The following is an 18,510-nucleotide window of genomic DNA, read 5'->3' as shown; positions in this document are numbered from 1 at the left end:
AATAGCGTTTTCATACGGTGACGTCACTCGCTCTGAGACTTGAAGTAGTTGCTTTTGGGGAGCGACAGGTAGCGATGCTTCGTGGGGGGCAGATGTTGATGTGTGCGGATGATCTCTGGTTCGAGCCCAGGTAGGGGCGAGGAGATGAACGGAAGCAACACTGTTACACTCTGAACGCCTGTGTGTAACGGAATAAGACCACCAGAAACGCGTTGTCACTGAAAAATACTATCAGCTGTAACTGTGATAAAGCTTGTTAAAACAGTAAGTTTGCATTTTGGAAATTATTTTTGATGTAATATGAAACTAAAGGGCTATTTGTGTTGTTAAACCATATCGCCATTGAGAATCAATTCACATTTAGATGAAGTATTTGGGTGTCTGGTTAGACTGTAAGCTCTCCTTCCAGACTCGCATCAAACATCTCCAATCCAAAGTTAAATCAATAATTGGCATCCTATTTCGCAACAAAGCATCCTTCACTCATGCTGCCAATCATACCCTCTCTGGTCACCCCCAAAGCCAATTCCTCCTTTGGCCGTCTCTCCTTCCAGTTCTCTGCTGCCAATGACTGGAACGAACTACAAAAATCTCTGAAACTGGAAACACTTATCTCCCTCACTAGCTTTAAGCACCAGCTGTCAGAGCAGCTCACAGATCACTGCACCTGTACATAGCCCATCTATAATTTAGCCCATACAACTACCTCTTCCCCTACTGTATTTATATATTTATTTATTTAGCTCCTTTGCACCCCATTATTTCTATTTCTACATTGCACTTTCTTCCACTACAAATCTACCATTCCAGTGTTTTACTTGCTATATTGTATTTACTTTGCCACCATGGCCTTTTTTGCCTTTACCTCCCTTATCTCACCTCATTTGCTCACATTGTATATAGACTTATTTTTCTACTGTATTATTGACTGTATGTTTGTTTTACTCCATGTGTAACTCTGTGTTGTTGTATGTGTCGAACTGCTTTGCTTTATCTTGGCCAGGTCGCAATTGTAAATGAGAACTTGTTCTCAACTTGCCTACCTGGTTAAATAAAGGTGAAATAAAAAAATACAAAATGTGGCTGTTTTTGCTGCCAGAGCCAGTCTACCCCTGAAAATAACATACACTACATAACCAAAAGTATGTGGACACCTGCTTCTCATTCCAAAATCATGTACACAAATTTGGAGTTGGTCTGCCCATTGCTGCTATAACTGCCTCCAGTCAAGTTCTTCCACACCGATCTCGACAAACCATCGCTGTATGGACCTCGCCTTGTGCACAGGGTCATTGTCATGCTGAAACAGGAAAGGGCCTTCCCCAAACTGTTGCCACAAAGTTGGAAGGACAGAATCGTCTAGAATGTAATTTTATGCTGTAGTGTTAAGATTTCTCTTCACTGGAACGAAGGGGCCTGAATCATGAAAAACAGCCCCAGACCATTATTCCTCCTCCACCAAACTTTACAGTTGGCACTATGCATTTGGACAGGTAGCGTTCTCCTGGCATCCGCCAAACCCAGATTCGTTTGTCAGACTGCCAGATGGCAAAGTGTGATTCATCACTCCAGGGAACTCGTTTCCACTGAGTCCAATGGCAGCGAGCTTTACACCACTCCAGCCAAACGCTTGGCATTGCGCATGGTGATCTTAGGCTTGTGTGCGGCTGCTAGGTCATGGAAACCCATTTCAAGAAGCTCCCAACAAACAGTTCTTGTGCTGACATTGCTTCCAGAGACAGTTTGGAACTCGGTAGTGAGTGTTGCAACCATGGACAGACAATTTTTACACGCTACGCACTTCTGCACTTTGCGGTCCCTTTCTGTGAGCTTGTGTGGCCTACCACTTTGCGGCTGGGCTGTTGTTGCTCCTAGATGTTTCCACTTCACCGAAACATGACCCGCCAAACCGCACTTCTTAACACCCGCCTGCACCAATGTGTCAAAGGAAACACCATTCAACTGACGACAGCCTGACTTTGGCCTGCCACAATTACTTTTTTTATTTAACCGTTATTTTACCAGGTAAATTGACTGAGAACACATTCTCATTTACAGCAACAACCTGGGGAATAGTTACAGGGGAAAGGAGGGGGGATGAAAGAGCCAATTGTAAGCTAATCACAAGAAGTCGCTAGAGCCCGATGAGCCAAGTAAAGACTCCCCGGCCAAACCCTCCACTAACCCGGACGACGCTGGGCCAATTGTGCACTGCCCTACGGGACTCCCGATCACGGATGGTTGTGATACAGTCTGGGATCAAACCCAGGTCTGTACTGACGCCTCTAGCACTGCGATGCAGTGCATTAGACGGCTGCGCCACTCGGGAGGCCCCACAGCATAATTATTAACTTGACCATGCTTAAAGAGATATTCAATGTCTGATTTGATATTGTTACAGATCTACTAATCACTGGGCTTTTTTTTGAAGCTTTCAAAAGGCTCCCTGGTCTTTGTAATTTAATATGTGCTTGAAATTCAATACTTAACTGAGGGACCTGACACAGAGGAAGTGTTAGTCATAAAAAAATCCTGTCAACCCCTATTATTTCACACAGAGTCCATGCAACATATTCTGTGAATTGTTAAGCCAAATTTTACTCCTGAACTAATTTAAGCTTGCCTAAACAGAGGCTAAATACTTATGCAGTGACTATATTTTAATTATCACATTTTTTTTCTTCCTACTTTGACATTACAGAGTATTTTGACTTCAGTGTTGACCACAAATGACAATTAAATACATTTTAATACCACTTTTTAACACAATAAAATGTGAAGAAATCCAAGGGGTATGAAGAATTTTGCAAGGTGCTGTATACTTATAGTGTGGCATAATGAAAAACTGAAAAACGATGAATTTAAAGTACACTTTTAATGAGTGTTTTGAAGGTTGATGATAGTATATTTCTGGTATACTAAAATACTGAAAAAACGACTAATTTTAAGTACACTTTTAATAAGTGTATGGAAGTGTAATGATAGCATATTTATAGTATACTTAAACACTGAAAAAATTATGTGCATTCGGAAAGTATTCAGACCCATTAACATTTTCCGAATTTTGTTAAATTACAGCCTTGTTCTAAAATGTATTAAATTGTTATTTTCCCTCATCAATCTACACACAATACCCCATAATGACAAATCAAAAACAGTTTGACATTTTTGCATAATATGTATAATAAATAAAAAACGAAAATATCACATTTACATAAGTATTCAGACCCTTTACTCAGTACTTTGTTGAGGCACCTTTGGCAGCAATTACAGCCTTGAGTCTTCTTGGGTATGATGCTAAAAGCTTGGCACACCTGTATTTGGGGAGTTTCTCCCATTCTCCTCTGCAGATCCTCTCAAGCTCTGTCAGGTTGGATGGGGAGCGTCGCTGCACAGCTATTATCAGGTCTCTCCAGAGATGTTCAATCGGGTTCAAGTCCGGGCTCTGGCTGGGCCACTCAAGGACATTCAGAGACTTGTCCCGAAGCCACTCCTGCATTGCAATGGTGGAAAAAGTACCCAATTATCATACCTGGGTAAAAGTAAAGATATCTTAATAGAAAATGACTCAAGTGAAAGTCACCCAGCAAAATTTTACTTGAGTAAAAGTCTAAAAGTATTTGGTTTTAAATATACTAAAGTAACAAAAGTAAATGTAATTGCTAAAATATAGTAAATTATCAAAAGTATAAATCATTTCAAATTCCTTATAATAAGCAATCCAGATGGCACCATTTTTATCATTTTATTTACTGATAGCCAGTGGCATGCTCCAACACTTAGACATAATTTACAAACTAAGCATGTGTTTAGTGAGTCCGCTAGATCAGAGGCAGTAGGGATGACCGGGGATGTTCTCTTGATTAAGTGTGTGAATTAGACAATTTTCCTGTCCTGCTAAGCATTCAAAATGTAAAGAGTACTTTTGCGTATCAGGGAAAATGTATGGAGTAAAAGTACATAATTTTGTTTAGGAATGTAGTGAAGTAAAAGTAAAAGTTGTCAAAAATATAAAAAGTAAAGTACAGATACCCCCAAAAACTAAGTAAGTAGTTGTCACATCCTGACCAGTAAAAGGGGTTATTTGTCATTGTAGTTTGGTCAGGGCGTGGCAGGGGGTGTTTGTTTTGTGTGTTTCGGTGTTTTTGGTTTAGGTTCTATGTTTTCTATTTCTATGTTGGGGTTTTTGGCAATGACCTCCAATTAGAGGCAGCTGGTTGTCGTTATCTCTAATTGGAGGCCATATTTAGTTGTGTTTGTTTCACTTGTGTTTTGTGGGTGGTTGTTTTCCTGTATAGCCTGTGTTGCCTTACGGAACTGTTTAGTCGTTTTTGTTTATTTTTGTTTAAGTGTTATCTTTAAATAAATTAAGAAGAATAGCACTATACCCGCTGCGCCTTGGTCCAATCCTTACGACGCCAATGACAGTAGTACTTTCAAATATTTTTACTCAAGTACTTTATACCACTGCTACATTGTCTTGCAGGTTTTCATCAAGGATCTCTCTGTACTTTGGTCCGTTCATCTTTCTCTCGATCCTGACTAGTCTCCCAGTCCCTGCTGCTGAAAAACATCCCCACAGCATGATGCTGCCACCCCAATGCTTCACTATAGGGATGGTATTGGCCAGGTGATGAGCTGGTTTCTTCCAGATGTGATGCTTGGCATTCAAGCCAAAGAGTTCAATCTTGGTTTCATCAGACAAGAGACTCTTGTTTCTCATGGTCTGAGAGTCCATTAGGTGCCTTTTGGCAAACTCCAAGTGGACTGTCATGTGCCTTTTACTGAGATGTGGCTTCCGTCTAGCCACTCTACCATAAAGGCCTGATTGCTGCAGAGATGGTTCTCCTTCTGGAATGTTCTCCCATCTCCACAGAGGAACTCTGGAGCTCAGTCAGAGTGGCCATCGGGTTCTTGGTCACCTCCCTGACCAAAGCACTTTCCCCATTACAAGGAGGAGTTAGCCCCCAGGGGGCTAATGACACATGTTCATAATTGTTGCACTTTTATTTTGCAGATGCTCTTATCCAGAGCATCTTACAATAGTGAGTGCATACATTTTCATATTTGTTCATACTGGTCCCCCATGGGAATCATTGGAGTCAACATGGGCAAACATCCCTGTGAAACGCTTGACACCTTCTAGAGTCCATGCCCCGACGAATTGAGGCTGTTCTGGGGGCAATATTAGGAGGTGTTTTTAATGTTTTGTACACTCAGTGTATAGTATTCACTGTAGTGTTTTTGCAGACAGGACTGTAGTATTTACTGTAGTGTTTTTGCAGATATGACTGTAGTAACACCTGCCAACTAGGGTTAGCTAAAATGGCACAACTACCAGACTACACTGTTAATGTTTTAGTATACTAGTCATGTTTGCAAAAACTCAACAGTAAATACTACAGAATACTATAGTCATGTCTACAAAAACACTACAGTGAATACCAAGGGTTGGAACCGGTTCAGGGAACAGAACCTAAAACCATAAAATAACACAATTATTTGAGGAATAGAACCCGAACCGAAAGCAAAAGTTATCTATACTGTTCCGGAACAGAACCGTTATTTTAAAAGCATGGGAACCGGTTAGTAACGTTATTTTACTTTCCGGGGATTTTTTTCCATTGCCACAAAAACCCTAACAAAGCTCCTATGCAAAGCCCTGACTCTGTCGCTCAGAAACCAGCATCTGCCTGCTAGCTGGAAATCTTTGCCAGTGGGTGTGCTTGTGTGTAGGCTACCTGCCCCACTCCTCTGAAGCATAGGTTACTATTGTCTACTGACAACTTTACAAGCATGATTCAGAAATTAGGGATAAATGTTTAAAATAATGGATTAACTTTTTCAATGCTAGTTAAAGATACTATAGTTATCACGTTTCACATTGGATTTATTAACTACAAAAAGGTAAGACATGTTTTTAATTCTACTTCTGCTTTGCACACACAAGCTTGTTAGCTAGCTAGCCAGCTAACTAACTAACGTTTTCTCTGGTCCAATGTTAAACCAACTTGGATGTTCAAAGATATTCAAAGTTCCTCCATAGAAGCCACTCCTCCGTAGGTATAATTCTGTGAGCCTAATTCAGATAATTCATGTCATGACAAGATGCCCAGCGCTTCAAGGCAAGCTTCCTCCATCCTCTCTTGCTCTCTCCTCACCCACAAAATGTCAGTTGCATTGCACACCCTACACTGTGACTGGCAGCACAGTGTGTGTTTGTCTTTCATTTTGATTAAACCATGCTGTTACCGCAAAATGCAATTTACTCTTAACGACTTTACTATACAGATTAAATCGCTTACCCGCTGCATAGCAAGCTGCTCTATCCACACTGATTGGTGAAGTAATTTAACGTTGAGCTAAATGTAAAAAAATATATATATCTATTTCAGAGGTTTAAATAGGAACAGAAACAATCTATATAAACCTGTCATTTATTTTGGTTTCCAATGGAACAATGGAACGGAACAAAAAAGATATATATTCTGTTCATAATGAAACGATAGGAAAATAATTACAACCCCTGATAAATACTATAGTAATCTACAGTCATGTCTGCAAAAACACTACAGTGAATACTATAGTATACAGTATAAATATAGTAATACTACAGTATTTATACCATAGTAGACTAGTGTATTTTTTAATGTGGGTCTGCAAAGTACACTGAGGTTTTCAATTAAAGAGAAAATGTATGCTATTAACATCACACTGGTTCAAGCGCTGGACAGAAAACACAGTAAACTAATGTTAAAGATTTGTCAAACCATTTAATCACTGTTGGAGTATATAAAAATTGTGGACAAATTATTCACCTTTTCAAATTCTGTGAGGGTTTAAGGAGATGGACTGTAATGTATTTTTTACTGAGATGGGCCTAGTACCTGCACATAGTAGAAGTAGCCCCTCGGCACAGATCTAGGATCAGTTGGGATACCCTCCCTCCCCAATCTAAACCTCAACCACTAACCTGTGAAGCGTGGTCACCTGTGGCTCTCATTGGAATGCATCCACAGCTATAGGGCCAAGAATGAGGTATGTTTATTCTAGAACGGCAGTAACCCCTGGGCCTGGGCAGTATGGATGGAGCTTATTTGCAGCCTCACAGTTCTTCTAGCGATCTCAAGACTGCACTTCATTCCAAAAAGATGTCTCCTTCCCTCTGCTCTCGTTCACTTCCTTTCACAGATCTGGATAGGTGAGAACAACACACCGGGAACTAGGGTGAGTGATGGAGGCTTACACCTACCCAGTCGTCTCAGGTTTGTGAACGGGAGAGTCAAGTGAACAAGGGCAGAGGGGAGGAGATGCTATTTTTTTGAAAGAAATGCAGCCCAACCTTCTTCCAGACACACCTTCAGTCCCAGAGCGACTCAGCTCCACACAGTGCCAGACATTCCAGTCTTACAGGCAGGTTGGCTTCTGAAGCACACTGGGAGAATTTCTCTCTCTCTCTCTCCAGCATTGTAAACCCACATTTCTTCACTCTGTAACAGCGGAATCAATGTTAGAAATATGCCAGGGTTCAGAGTACTGAAGCCTACGGCATTCTCTTCCGAGGTAGAAACTTGTAGGAACAGCCTCCCACTGTGCCACAATCAACACCGTTATTTGGTGCAGAGACAAAGCAATAGTTTTACAATCTTTGAATGTCACTCCAATGAAAGAATAGATGGACTTAATGACTTCCTAATGAAAGCATGGATAATTTTGTTTCTTGAAATACACACACAAAAAAAAGCCATGACTCAAATAATGACGAGGATCGTGTTTACATTTTCTTATCCTTTATTCTCATACATAGGAAAATAGCATTTCTGGTATTCAATTTTTTTTTTACGTGTAATTAAGCAGAACTTAATTATTACAGTAGTTAGATAGAGTTACTGGGAGAGAGCGACCTATGGTTGAAAGTAAGGCAGAAAGGGGAATATTTACAATAGGACTGAATCAGAGGGACCAGACCAGCCATGGACACACAGCTGGGTCAGACGTCTGTCTAGGTGGGTTGATGTGGTTGTCATCTAATCAAACGAGTCATGTCCAAAGAAAGAAATACACAAACAATCTTAAAAAACAACAAACTGTTTCTGTAATGGCAAGATACCATTTAATGATGATGATTGCCAGTGATACTGATGATATGGTGGTCCATTCTGAGTTACCCATCCAAATTTAACACGCCAGAAAATGTGTTTAAAAAAAAGTTTGGCTCATCATAAGTTCTGAATCACTGTGATGGATGGCAAATGTGAGTGATGGATTGCAAATTTTAGTACAATATAAGTGGGTTTAAAGTGCATGTACCCACTGGTTTCTCTCAAGGAATATGGGCCAAAACTGCTACCCTGAAAAGTCCATTGTTTTCTCTATATGGTTTCCTAAGTGCAGTAGCCTGTTGAAAAAGCACCTTTTACACTCAAATCCAGAGATACAGCTTACATACTCGTAGCAGAGCCCTCCAGTCCTTGGCATAGAATTTAGAAAACAACTTTATTGTCCATGTCTTACAGCACACATCACACACAGTTGAGACAAGCACAGGGTCAAGCTGAGTGCAGGGCCCCTGGATGGAGAGCATGCTGTGGGGTTAAGGGCCTTGCTTAAGGGCCCAACAGTAGAAGAACATCTTTAGGATGTGAATCCAGCAGCCCTTCAGTTACCAGATCAATTCACACCTATTTTTCCAGTGCCCGCCCCAGGATTTGAACCAGAAACCTTTCAGCAACAGGTCCAATTCCTTAGCCGTTGGGCTACCTATAACTTTTCTCCATGCTTAACCCTCTCCTGCTAGACCTGCTAACATAAGTGCACTTGAGAACAGAGGGCTCATCTTGATGAGGTGTGATGGGTTAACTCATTAATGGAAGAGTAGGTCTCATAATTAACTCCCGTCTGGCTGATCTGATGACCCCTCAATAACATTCCACAGTTTCACCAAGCACAGACACCACTGGATAGCTTAATGCACTGACTACGGGTTTCTCTGGATAGGAGCTTCTACATGTTCTGTACATGTAAATGTTATATTTCACAGATACAGATTGGACAACGATCAGCTGCCCTTTTCAGGTACAGTACTGTACACTATAAATGACTAGCTTTGCTAACTAACCTTTACTACTGTAAATGACTAAGCAGTTCTTCATATTGGATTGCTTTACATTGAAAAGCCAATGTATAAAACATACAGTATACACATAAGTAGCTTTCGCCGAGTCTCTTTTGTCAGTTTAACATTGATTTCAAAGACATATAAAGAAAGTAAAAGAGCTTATAGGTTCAAGAGCATGGACCAGGTGGGCCGCGGTGTCTGCTGGTTTTCACTCAGTTACTTGCCTTCAATCAGCATCTGATGCAAACCTGGGAAACCAGGTGGGTGTGATTGGACTCTTAACTAACCAGTTATTACATAATGGACCAGTAAAGCACCACGGTGAAAACCAGCAGCCACTAGTCTGCAGCCCTGAGGTCTTTTAGGGAGTGGGAAGAGGCACGAGGTCAGGGAAGTGGTGATAACAGTACTGGATTGGCCGTTAGGGTCAAGGATGGATGTGATTGGGCCAGAGGTTTGGCACTATGGGGAGCAGGAGGGGATATGTAAGAGAAATAGACTCGAACCTGTTCTCTGAGAGAATCTGGCAGCTCACATATCAACACAGTACTTTCACATTTCAACTGGGCTAATAGCACAGATTATGGGCTAGAATGAGCTGGGTCAGTGCATTTACCTCTAAAACTGTCTTGAGGATCTAACTCCTGAAGCAGATTCACAGAGCAATATAATATGTAGAATAGAATGTGTGACAGTGTAGTCTTTTAAACACAATCTAATGACATATACAACATTATCTTCTGAGAGTTAGACCTTGCGCAGCTGCCTGTCACACTTGTCATCTGCTAAGGGTAACAAGGTGTGTGTGTGGCAGGGGGATGTGATTTAACCTAAAGGCCTGAAATCCGCTTTAAGCTGAACAATCACATCCCTGAGATGGCCGTTACCTGTTAGTTCACTGTCTAGCACCAGGACAAGCCCTCATCTGCTTTGCTGCAGTAGGGAGGAGAGGAGGGGGTAAAGAGGGCAGAGGCCAGCAGGGTCTGAATCAGATTCAGAACCCTACTCTGTTCTGGCCCAGGTCTGCTCCTGTAGCACCAGTGTCCCGATGAGGACTCAGACTCCCTAACGGGGCCTTCCCGGAGAAGGGCTGGGTGGATGAGTCTGATTAGTCTGTCAGCCTGTGGTCGGGTTGAGGTTGGACTGGGCTGGGTTGGGCAGGCACAGCCAGGGTATAGGTGTGGGACCAAGCTGCTCTGAATTCTAGAGGCAGGTACTAATAATTCTGCCGTCCAGGTCAAGTGCTGCAACGGGGTTAAGGGTGGCATCAGGGTCACGATTGGGCTGAGCTGGGTTTGCTGTGTCGAGATGCTGGCTGGGTCTGATGGTAGTTCTGACGATTCTGCCAGGCCGGGGGCTGCGGTGCACCTTGGTGTGTTTGGAGAGGTGGTCACTGCGGGCAAACTTCTTCTCACACAGAGAGCACTCGTAGGGCTTGACCCCAGAGTGGGAGCGCCGATGACGAGACAGCTCATCAGAACGAGAGAACCTACAGAGACAGAGGTGCTTTAATAATTTCTCTGAATTCTAATTGTTTCTATGCTAAACACTTAGCTCAGTTGGTTCCAGCTAAGTGTGTCAGGAGGCCTGTTATTCCCACTGTTTGATTGCCCCCAAATTAGAGCTCAGACCCAGCTCTGAGGGAAATAGGAACACTAAATGGTGGGTCAAACAGTATTTACAATATACAGTGCCTTCAGAGAGTATTCATACCCCTTGACTTATTCCACATTTGGTTGTGTTACAGCCTGAATTCAAAATGGATTAAATATGTTTTATTCTCACACATCTACACACAATACCCCATAATGACAAAGTAGAAATGTGAACACATTTATTGAAGATGAAATACAGAAATCTAATTTGCATAAGTATTCACACCCTTGAGTCACTAATTTGTAGAAGCACCTTTGGCAGCGATTACAGCTATGAATCTTTCTGGGTAAGTCTCTACGAGCTTTCCACACCAGGATTGTGTAACTTTTGCCCATTATTCTTTTCAAAATTCTTCAAGCTGTCAAATTGGTTGTTGATCATTGCTAGATACCTATTTTCAGTTCTTGCCTTAGATTTTCAAGTAGATTTAAGTCAAAACTGTAACTCGGCCACTCAGGAACATTCACTGTACTCTTCTTTGCGAGGCATTGGTAAAACTCCCTGGACTTTGTGATTGAATCTGTGTTTGAAATTCACTGGGCGACTGAGGAACCTTACAGATAATTGTATGTGTGGGGTACAGAGATGAGGTAGTCATTCAGAAATCATATTAAACACTATTATTCCACACAGAGTGAATCCATGCAACTTATTATGCACATGTTAGGCTTATTTAGGCTTGCCATAACAAAGGGGTTGAATATTTATTGACTCAAGACATTTCAGCTTTTCATTTTTAAATAATTTGCAAAACATTCTAAAAACATCATTCCACTTTGATATTATGGGGCAATATGTGTAGGCCAGAAAAAAAAGGAATCTCAATTTTATCAATTTTAAATTTGTGCTGTAATACAACACAACGTGGAAAAAAGTCAAGGGTGGTGATACTTATGAAGGCACTGTACAAACATTATAAACATATCCTTTCACATCTTCTAACTACCTTAATAACCCTAAGCCCAATCCTTTTCTTACAGAGCTCACTGCAGTTGCATATTGGGAAACTGTAACTGTTAGCAACAGTGAGTGTGTTGTAATATCTAATATTTGCTGAGCTTCTATATTGTTACCGTTTCATACCAGCTCTACTCCCTACCTCTGCAGAGACAGAACAATATTTTCTTTATGCTCAGCTTTACAAAATAATTACAGTGAAATACTGTATTTCAATATTCCAACAAAAATAACAACTGTGATAGAGCATCTGTTTGTCACTGTCATCCTCATACCCACTTCATTTAAACCATCATCCTCATACCCACTTCATTTAAACCATCATCCTCATACCCACTTCATTTAAACCATCATCCTCATACCCACTTCATTTAAACCATCATCCTCATACCCACTTCATTTAAACCATCATCCTCATACCCACTTCATTTAAACCATCATCCTCATACCCACTTCATTTAAACCATCATCCTCATACCCACTTCATTTAAACCATCATCCTCATACCCACTTCATTTAAACCATCATCCTCATACCCACTTCATTTAAACCATCATCCTCATACCCACTTCATTTAAACCATCATCCTCATACCCACTTCATTTAAACCATCATCCTCATACCCTCTTCATTTAAACCATCATCCTCATACCCACTTCATTTAAACCATCATCCTCATACCCACTTCATTTAAACCATCATCCTCATACCCACTTCATTTAAACCATCATCCTCATACCCACTTCATTTAAACCATCATCCTCATACCCACTTCATTTAAACCATCATCCTCATACCCACTTCATTTAAACCATCATCCTCATACCCTCTTCATTTAAACCATCATCCTCATACCCACTTCATTTAAACCATCATCCTCATACCCACTTCATTTAAACCATCATCCTCATACCCACTTCATTTAAACCATCATCCTCATACCCACTTCATTTAAACCATCATCCTCATACCCACTTCATTTAAACCATCATCCTCATACCCACTTCATTTAAACCATCATCCTCATACCCACTTCATTTAAACCATCATCCTCATACCCACTTCATTTAAACCATCATCCTCATACCCACTTCATTTAAACCATCATCCTCATACCCACTTCATTTAAACCATCATCCTCATACCCACTTCATTTAAACCATCATCCTTATACCCACTTCATTTAAACCATCATCCTTATACCCACTTCATTTAAACCATCATCCTCATACCCACTTCATTTAAACCATCATCCTCATACCCACTTCATTTAAACCATCATTACAGGCTCTTCTCCCTCCATTTTATTATCCTATCACATGTTAATGACTAGCCTACATGGTAATAAACTACATTTAACAAACCCAAGGTTGCTGTTTTTTCTCTGCATGTTGACTAGCATTGTTAGGATTTAACCCACCTCCAGACACAGTCAGGCCAGCTGCAGGTGTAGGGCTTCTCTCCGGTGTGTCTGCGGAAGTGAGCCTTCAGATGGCTGCTCTTGGTGTACATCTTCTCACAGCCCGGGTGAGAACATTTGTGTACCCTCAGCATCTCTTTAGGAGAGGGTCTGTTCCCCATAGGGGGGGGCACAGCTTTGACCACAACCCCTCCACTGTGACCCCCAACGACTGTTGCCCCAACAAGCCCCCCGGCAACCCTCACAGTGATCGGTAGAGGGGCAATCTTCACGTACTTCTGGTCTGGAGCGTCCGTGCTGGCTATGCTGAGAAGAGTGGCTGAGGTGGAGGGCACCTGTGAGGCCAGCAGGGTAACGTTCTGCCCTCCATGGAGTCCTAGAACCAGGTGGGCCAATCTCAGCCCACTGGATGCACCAGGAGGAGAGCCTGTCTGGGGGTGAGGCTGGGCCAGAGGCAAGGACTGGACCTGGAAAATCAGGGGTGCTCCCAGGAGCACTGAGGGGGTGAGGGGGGATGGGCTTGGGGTGTGAGGGGTGTTGGGGGTTTGTGGGGTGGGGGGTGACAGGGCATTGCTGGTCCCTGGCTCACTGTGTCCCCCTGAGGAGGAGAGGAGTTGTTCCATGGAGCTGGAAGGGGAGGGAGCTGGCTCCTCTATGGGTTCACTAGAGAAGAGAACCCCCTCTCTCACCAGCTCCATCTTCTCCCTGAGGAACTCATCGATGTCCTCCATGGTGGGAGAGAAGGGTGAGGGCAGGCGGGGGCTGAAGTCAGGCAGACCCTCTGTGGGGGTCAGATAGAGTCGGAGCAGGCCCCCTTCCTCTTCGTCATCCTCCTCCTTTCCAGGGCTGAAGCTGAGTCGAGCCCCCATGTCCCCGGCCTCGGGGCTGTAACAGGAAGTAAAGCTACCCCCCTCGCTCCCCCCCTCGCTGCCCTCTCCCTCTACAAGCCCCAGGGAGACCAGGCTAACACTGTCCCTATAGAGGTCATTATCAGAGACCAGCGCTCTGCTGCTTAACGACACCATTGATACAGTCCAGATACAGTCCAGATACACAGGAGAACCACGCTTCTCACTACACCTGCATAGAAAACGTTGGGGATACCGCAGTTAAAAACGTAAATGCTGAATCATGAATGAGAATATAATATTTAACACCGATTTAATTAAGTACCTAATTATAGGGCAAAATAAATATCATGGGGAATGTATAGAAAGGGTAGTTGAAAGCATTCATTCTCGTAAGAAAGTCAAAATCATTCAATTGAATGCGTTTCATTTGCAAGATCTCTTGAGTTATTACCATTTCACAACCTGGTAATAATAACTGAAACCTGACAATCTACAAATGACTAGGCCAAACATCCAATCCAAATGGGATCAAGGCCTACACGCATGTACTGAAACACAGCAAATCTATCACCAAATGAAAAATAATGAACACATTAGTGCTTTTTAATGTCGTTCATACCAATGTAGCAAAACTCGGGACAATTAAATGGGTACATTGTGCATAATGATGTGCCCAGTGTAAACAGTAGCAGGGTTGCCATGTCGGCGGTTTTCCTTTGAAAACCATATCGTGGGTGAAAATGGCATTTTTCTTTTATTTATTTTTATTACATTTCACTGTGGCCTACTACTACTGATTATCAGGGAGTGATGCAGGCTGTTGCTGAGTGAGTAAGTCAGTGGCCGTGTTCGAGGGGATCATAACCACAATATCAAGGGTAAATTGTGACTGACCGATCTACAAATAATAATGAGTTGTTATTCATGATGCAATGTTATCAGTCAGTCGGCAGTCACCTGCAGTCGTTTTGATGTTCTCGAACACTGCCAATGAGTGGTGGGGAGGGAGCGCCGGAGGGGTGTGTGTGTGTGTGTCACGTCCTGACCAGTAAAGGGGTCATTTTGTTATTGTAGTTGGTCAGGACGTGGCAGGGGTGTGTTTGTTTTGTGTTGTTGGGTTTTTTGGGTTAGTTCTATGTTATGTATTTCTATGTTTGATTTTCTAGCATTTCTATTTCTATGTGGTATTGTTTAGGATTGTACTCTAATTGGAGGCAGCTGTTTCTCGTTGCCTCTGATTAGAGGCCATATTTAAGTAGGGGTTTTTGTCTTGTGTTTTGTGGGTGGTTGTTCCATGTATAGTCAGAGTACCTTACAGGACTGTTTTTCGTCGTTCAGTGTTCATTTCTTTAATAAATCAAGAAGATGTTTCACATACCCGCTGCAGTTTGGTCCGATCATTACGACGCTTATGACAGTGTGTGTGTGTTGAGCACAGTCATTGGTGTTGACAGAGCACTGCAGAAGCCAGTCATGACACGCGATGTGAGAACAACAAACTAATAAACTACAACTAGCTAGCTACATACTTCTCCCTCATAATTCTTTTTTGCCTCGTTCGCTGTATCCTGACCACCCCCAGTCCTACCAACACTGCAAGGGAGAGAAACGGAAAAATAATCATCCAACAGTTTCAGCAAGAGGATTGAACTATGTGCTTTCTCTCTGGGTAAACTACGTAGCCAGGGCTCGAAATTAAGGGCCCCCCGTCGTCCCGGGACGATAAATAAAAATGTATGGGACGGTTTAAACAGACTGAGACAGTTCTAGGGCGATAGATTCTAAATCATACAACTACTGTACATCAACAACAAAAAAGTAAGGCAATGAGGCTAATGGAACAGATCAGAACATTTAGCTTAAAATGTTGATAAACTATTTCTTTACATTAGTACAGCAATGTGCACACAGCAGTACCCTACACGCAAATGTTCCAAAATGCAATTAGTGGGAACACACCTTTCTAAAAAGGCACCACACATGTGAGCGGTTTCATGTGACAGAAATGAAAAGAGGGGAGATCTAAAGATGCAACAACTAGCATGGGTTGCTAATATGACTAAGTTTGAGTCTTTGCCTGCTGGACAATAAAAAAGTTGATTTGAAAATCAATAGAAAAATAGAAAATGTTGGTTTCAATGGCATAAGGAATTGTTTAAAAAAATCATTCCCTCAATATATGGTCTGATTTTGGCTAAGCTACCTTGAAACAAGGTAAGACATGCCTCATGAATAAAATGTTAAATGTTATGGCTAAATAGTTTCAAAATGCTGACTGCCTCCACTCAGATTTCAAAGTGGGTGATGTGTGCGGTGCGCAACAGGAACTGGCCTTTCCCCCCTGCTGTTGTGACCATTTCATCTGAACGAACTGTGCTTGGAGTATGTCAACAGAATCAAACCTTTAGATGTTAATGTTAATTATAAACTGTCTGGTTCCGGCCCTGAATGTTGATTGGCTGACAGCCGTGGTATATCAGACCGTATACCACGGGTATGATATTTTATTTTTACTGCTCTAATTACGTTGGTAACCAGTTTATAATAATAGCATTAAGGCACCTGGGGGGGTTGTGGTGTATGGACAATATACCACAGCTAAGGGCTGTGTCCAGGCACTCCATGATGCGTCGTACATAAGAATAGCACTTAGCTGTGGTATATTGGCCTTATTCCACACCCCCCGTGCCTTATTGCTTAATTATTTTTATTTTATTGAACCTTTTATTTAACTAGGTAAATTATAGTACATTAACTAGGAAAATTATACTACATTATAATTGTCAAACATGACTGGCGTTTAGCCTATATTTAAGTAATTAAAAGTATCTTTAAAATGTGGCTTTGGTATCGGTGTGGATGAGAGGCTGTAACCAATATGCATACTACCTAGTCTACATTTCCATGTAGCCTAATTATTTATGTTGGTCAGAAAGTTGAAGTCAGAGGAGAGAGAGCGGCACGCTGCGGCAAAGCGCGGAACCGATTAACTCCATTACTATCAAATTATAAAAGCAGTGATTGATTAATAGTACAATAAACTCTGTTGATGTACTGGACTCATGATGGATGGCTTCTCTCCGTTTCCCTTTCCATCTTGCTCCAGAGGGATGGATGACTAGGACATCAGACTGCAGCCACACATTAATTTACTTTTTTCATTAAATAAAAGCCAAAAAGCAAACTGTTTGAGCTTTTCGATTTATAGTTACAATTTAATCATTTGGTGTGATAAACCAATAACAAAGGGAGAAATGTAGAGAACAAGGTAAAGCAATTTTACCAGCTGTATTTAGATTGTCATTATGGAGACACCTATTGAATAAATGTGGCAACTCCTTACTTGCTGCGAAAAACATTTGTTGGCCTAGTTCAGGCCTTGTGGGTGGGTTTTGAGCAATTATTGGCTCAACATTTAAGCTAGACCTGGCAACCCTGAACATTGGCCACATGACGCGCATATATGTATCGGGCGCAAAACAACATGGAGCAGGACTGTAATAAGTGCGTATTACACCAAAGTGAAAACTGTAATAGGCCTACAATCGATGAACTATCTTCGAAATCAGCAAACAGTATTATTTACAACTTCAACTGCTTTTAAATGCAGCGTATGGGCAGGCGAGATGCATGGCAAAAGGGACCTGACTACAACAGCCAGACAGGAATTCACAAGTCTCAAGTTCGGAGTGTAGGGTCAACCGAAAACAGCAAATACCACCAGTGAGGGTGAACTTACCGTCGATAATCATTAACTATATTAAAACCTTTCGAAATGCACCGTCCTCGAAGTTTTTCACCGTCGTCTTATTTTGCAGAAAGGGATCCCGTCCTTGCCACAGTTCCATGTTGGCATTCTTTCTGTGGCCATCACATGACTGCATTGCTGTACACTAGGAGGCACGGATCCAATTCCGCCGTTCTGATTGGCTAAGCGTACGGAGGCTCGCCCTAAAACAAGGGATTTATTGGTTTCCGCTCGATGGGCGCGGTTTGCCATAATTTTGGGAAATGTCACTGATGTCGGTACCTGTCCAAGTAGCCTACTGTCCAGAGCGCCGCATTCAAGTGCTAATCGGAACTAGGAAACTGACATTTCCGACTTGCTAACTGGTCTGCTTGTAGTTATACACGTGTCGCATTCAAAACAGTTAAGTCGAACATTTCCAAGTTTACTAGTTCCGACTAGTACGTGAACGTGTAAAATGTATCCAGTGTTTTCAAAATGATGTCATATACAACGTGGCTCATTCAGAAACTATGTCAGTCATGAACTGAACAAGATGGTAGAGCTTTGAACTGCAGGTACGGTACAATGGACCTTTTGTTCAACTGTAGCCTACTCATTGCTTAATTCGTATTAACAATGACAGCCTTCTTCATGCTTAACCAAATGTTGGTGTCACTCAGCCCCGTGGAGAGCACATGTATGAACATGAAACTAGAGACCTCCATTCTGATGTTTGGGAGAGAGTGCAGCAATACAACTTTTGTATTGAACACGAAGG

General features: G+C 41.9%; 1 protein-coding gene across 2 annotated transcripts; it reads right to left on the bottom strand.

Moving 5' to 3' along the window:
* Positions 1-7,773: 7,773 nt before the first annotated feature.
* LOC106565633 (Krueppel-like factor 15) lies at positions 7,774-18,161 on the bottom strand. 2 transcript variants are annotated; one of them, XM_014132950.3, is made up of 3 exons: positions 17,742-18,152; positions 13,152-14,231; positions 7,774-10,607 (listed from the first exon to the last, which is right to left on the bottom strand). In XM_014132950.3, the coding sequence occupies exons 2-3, from the start codon at positions 14,174-14,176 to the stop codon at positions 10,322-10,324; spliced, it is 1,311 nt and encodes a 436-aa protein (XP_013988425.1). In that variant the 5' UTR covers positions 14,177-14,231; positions 17,742-18,152; the 3' UTR covers positions 7,774-10,321. The 2 variants fall into 2 exon arrangements, with proteins under 2 accessions (XP_013988425.1, XP_082815401.1); XM_082959275.1 differs by having other exon boundaries at positions 13,152-18,161.
* Between the last annotated feature and the right edge of the window lie 349 nt (positions 18,162-18,510).

The sequence above is a fragment of the Salmo salar genome, chromosome 12, assembly GCF_965601325.2.
Source record: "Salmo salar chromosome 12, fSalSal1, whole genome shotgun sequence".
NCBI classification, from domain to species: Eukaryota; Metazoa; Chordata; class Actinopteri; order Salmoniformes; family Salmonidae; genus Salmo; species Salmo salar.
The sequence above is the reverse complement of the archived record's forward strand: the minus strand, read 5'-3'. Positions and strand labels throughout refer to the sequence as shown.

Excerpts from the sequence above, each read along its gene's own strand:
- LOC106565633 (XM_082959275.1), bottom strand. The coding sequence starts at position 14,176 with ATGGTGTCGTTAAGCAGCAGAGCGCTGGTCTCTGATAATGACCTCTAT. Across the intron at positions 10,608-13,151 it reads TGGCCTGACTGTGTCTGGAG|GTTCTCTCGTTCTGATGAGC; the intron begins GTGGGTTAAATC and ends CTGTCTCTGTAG.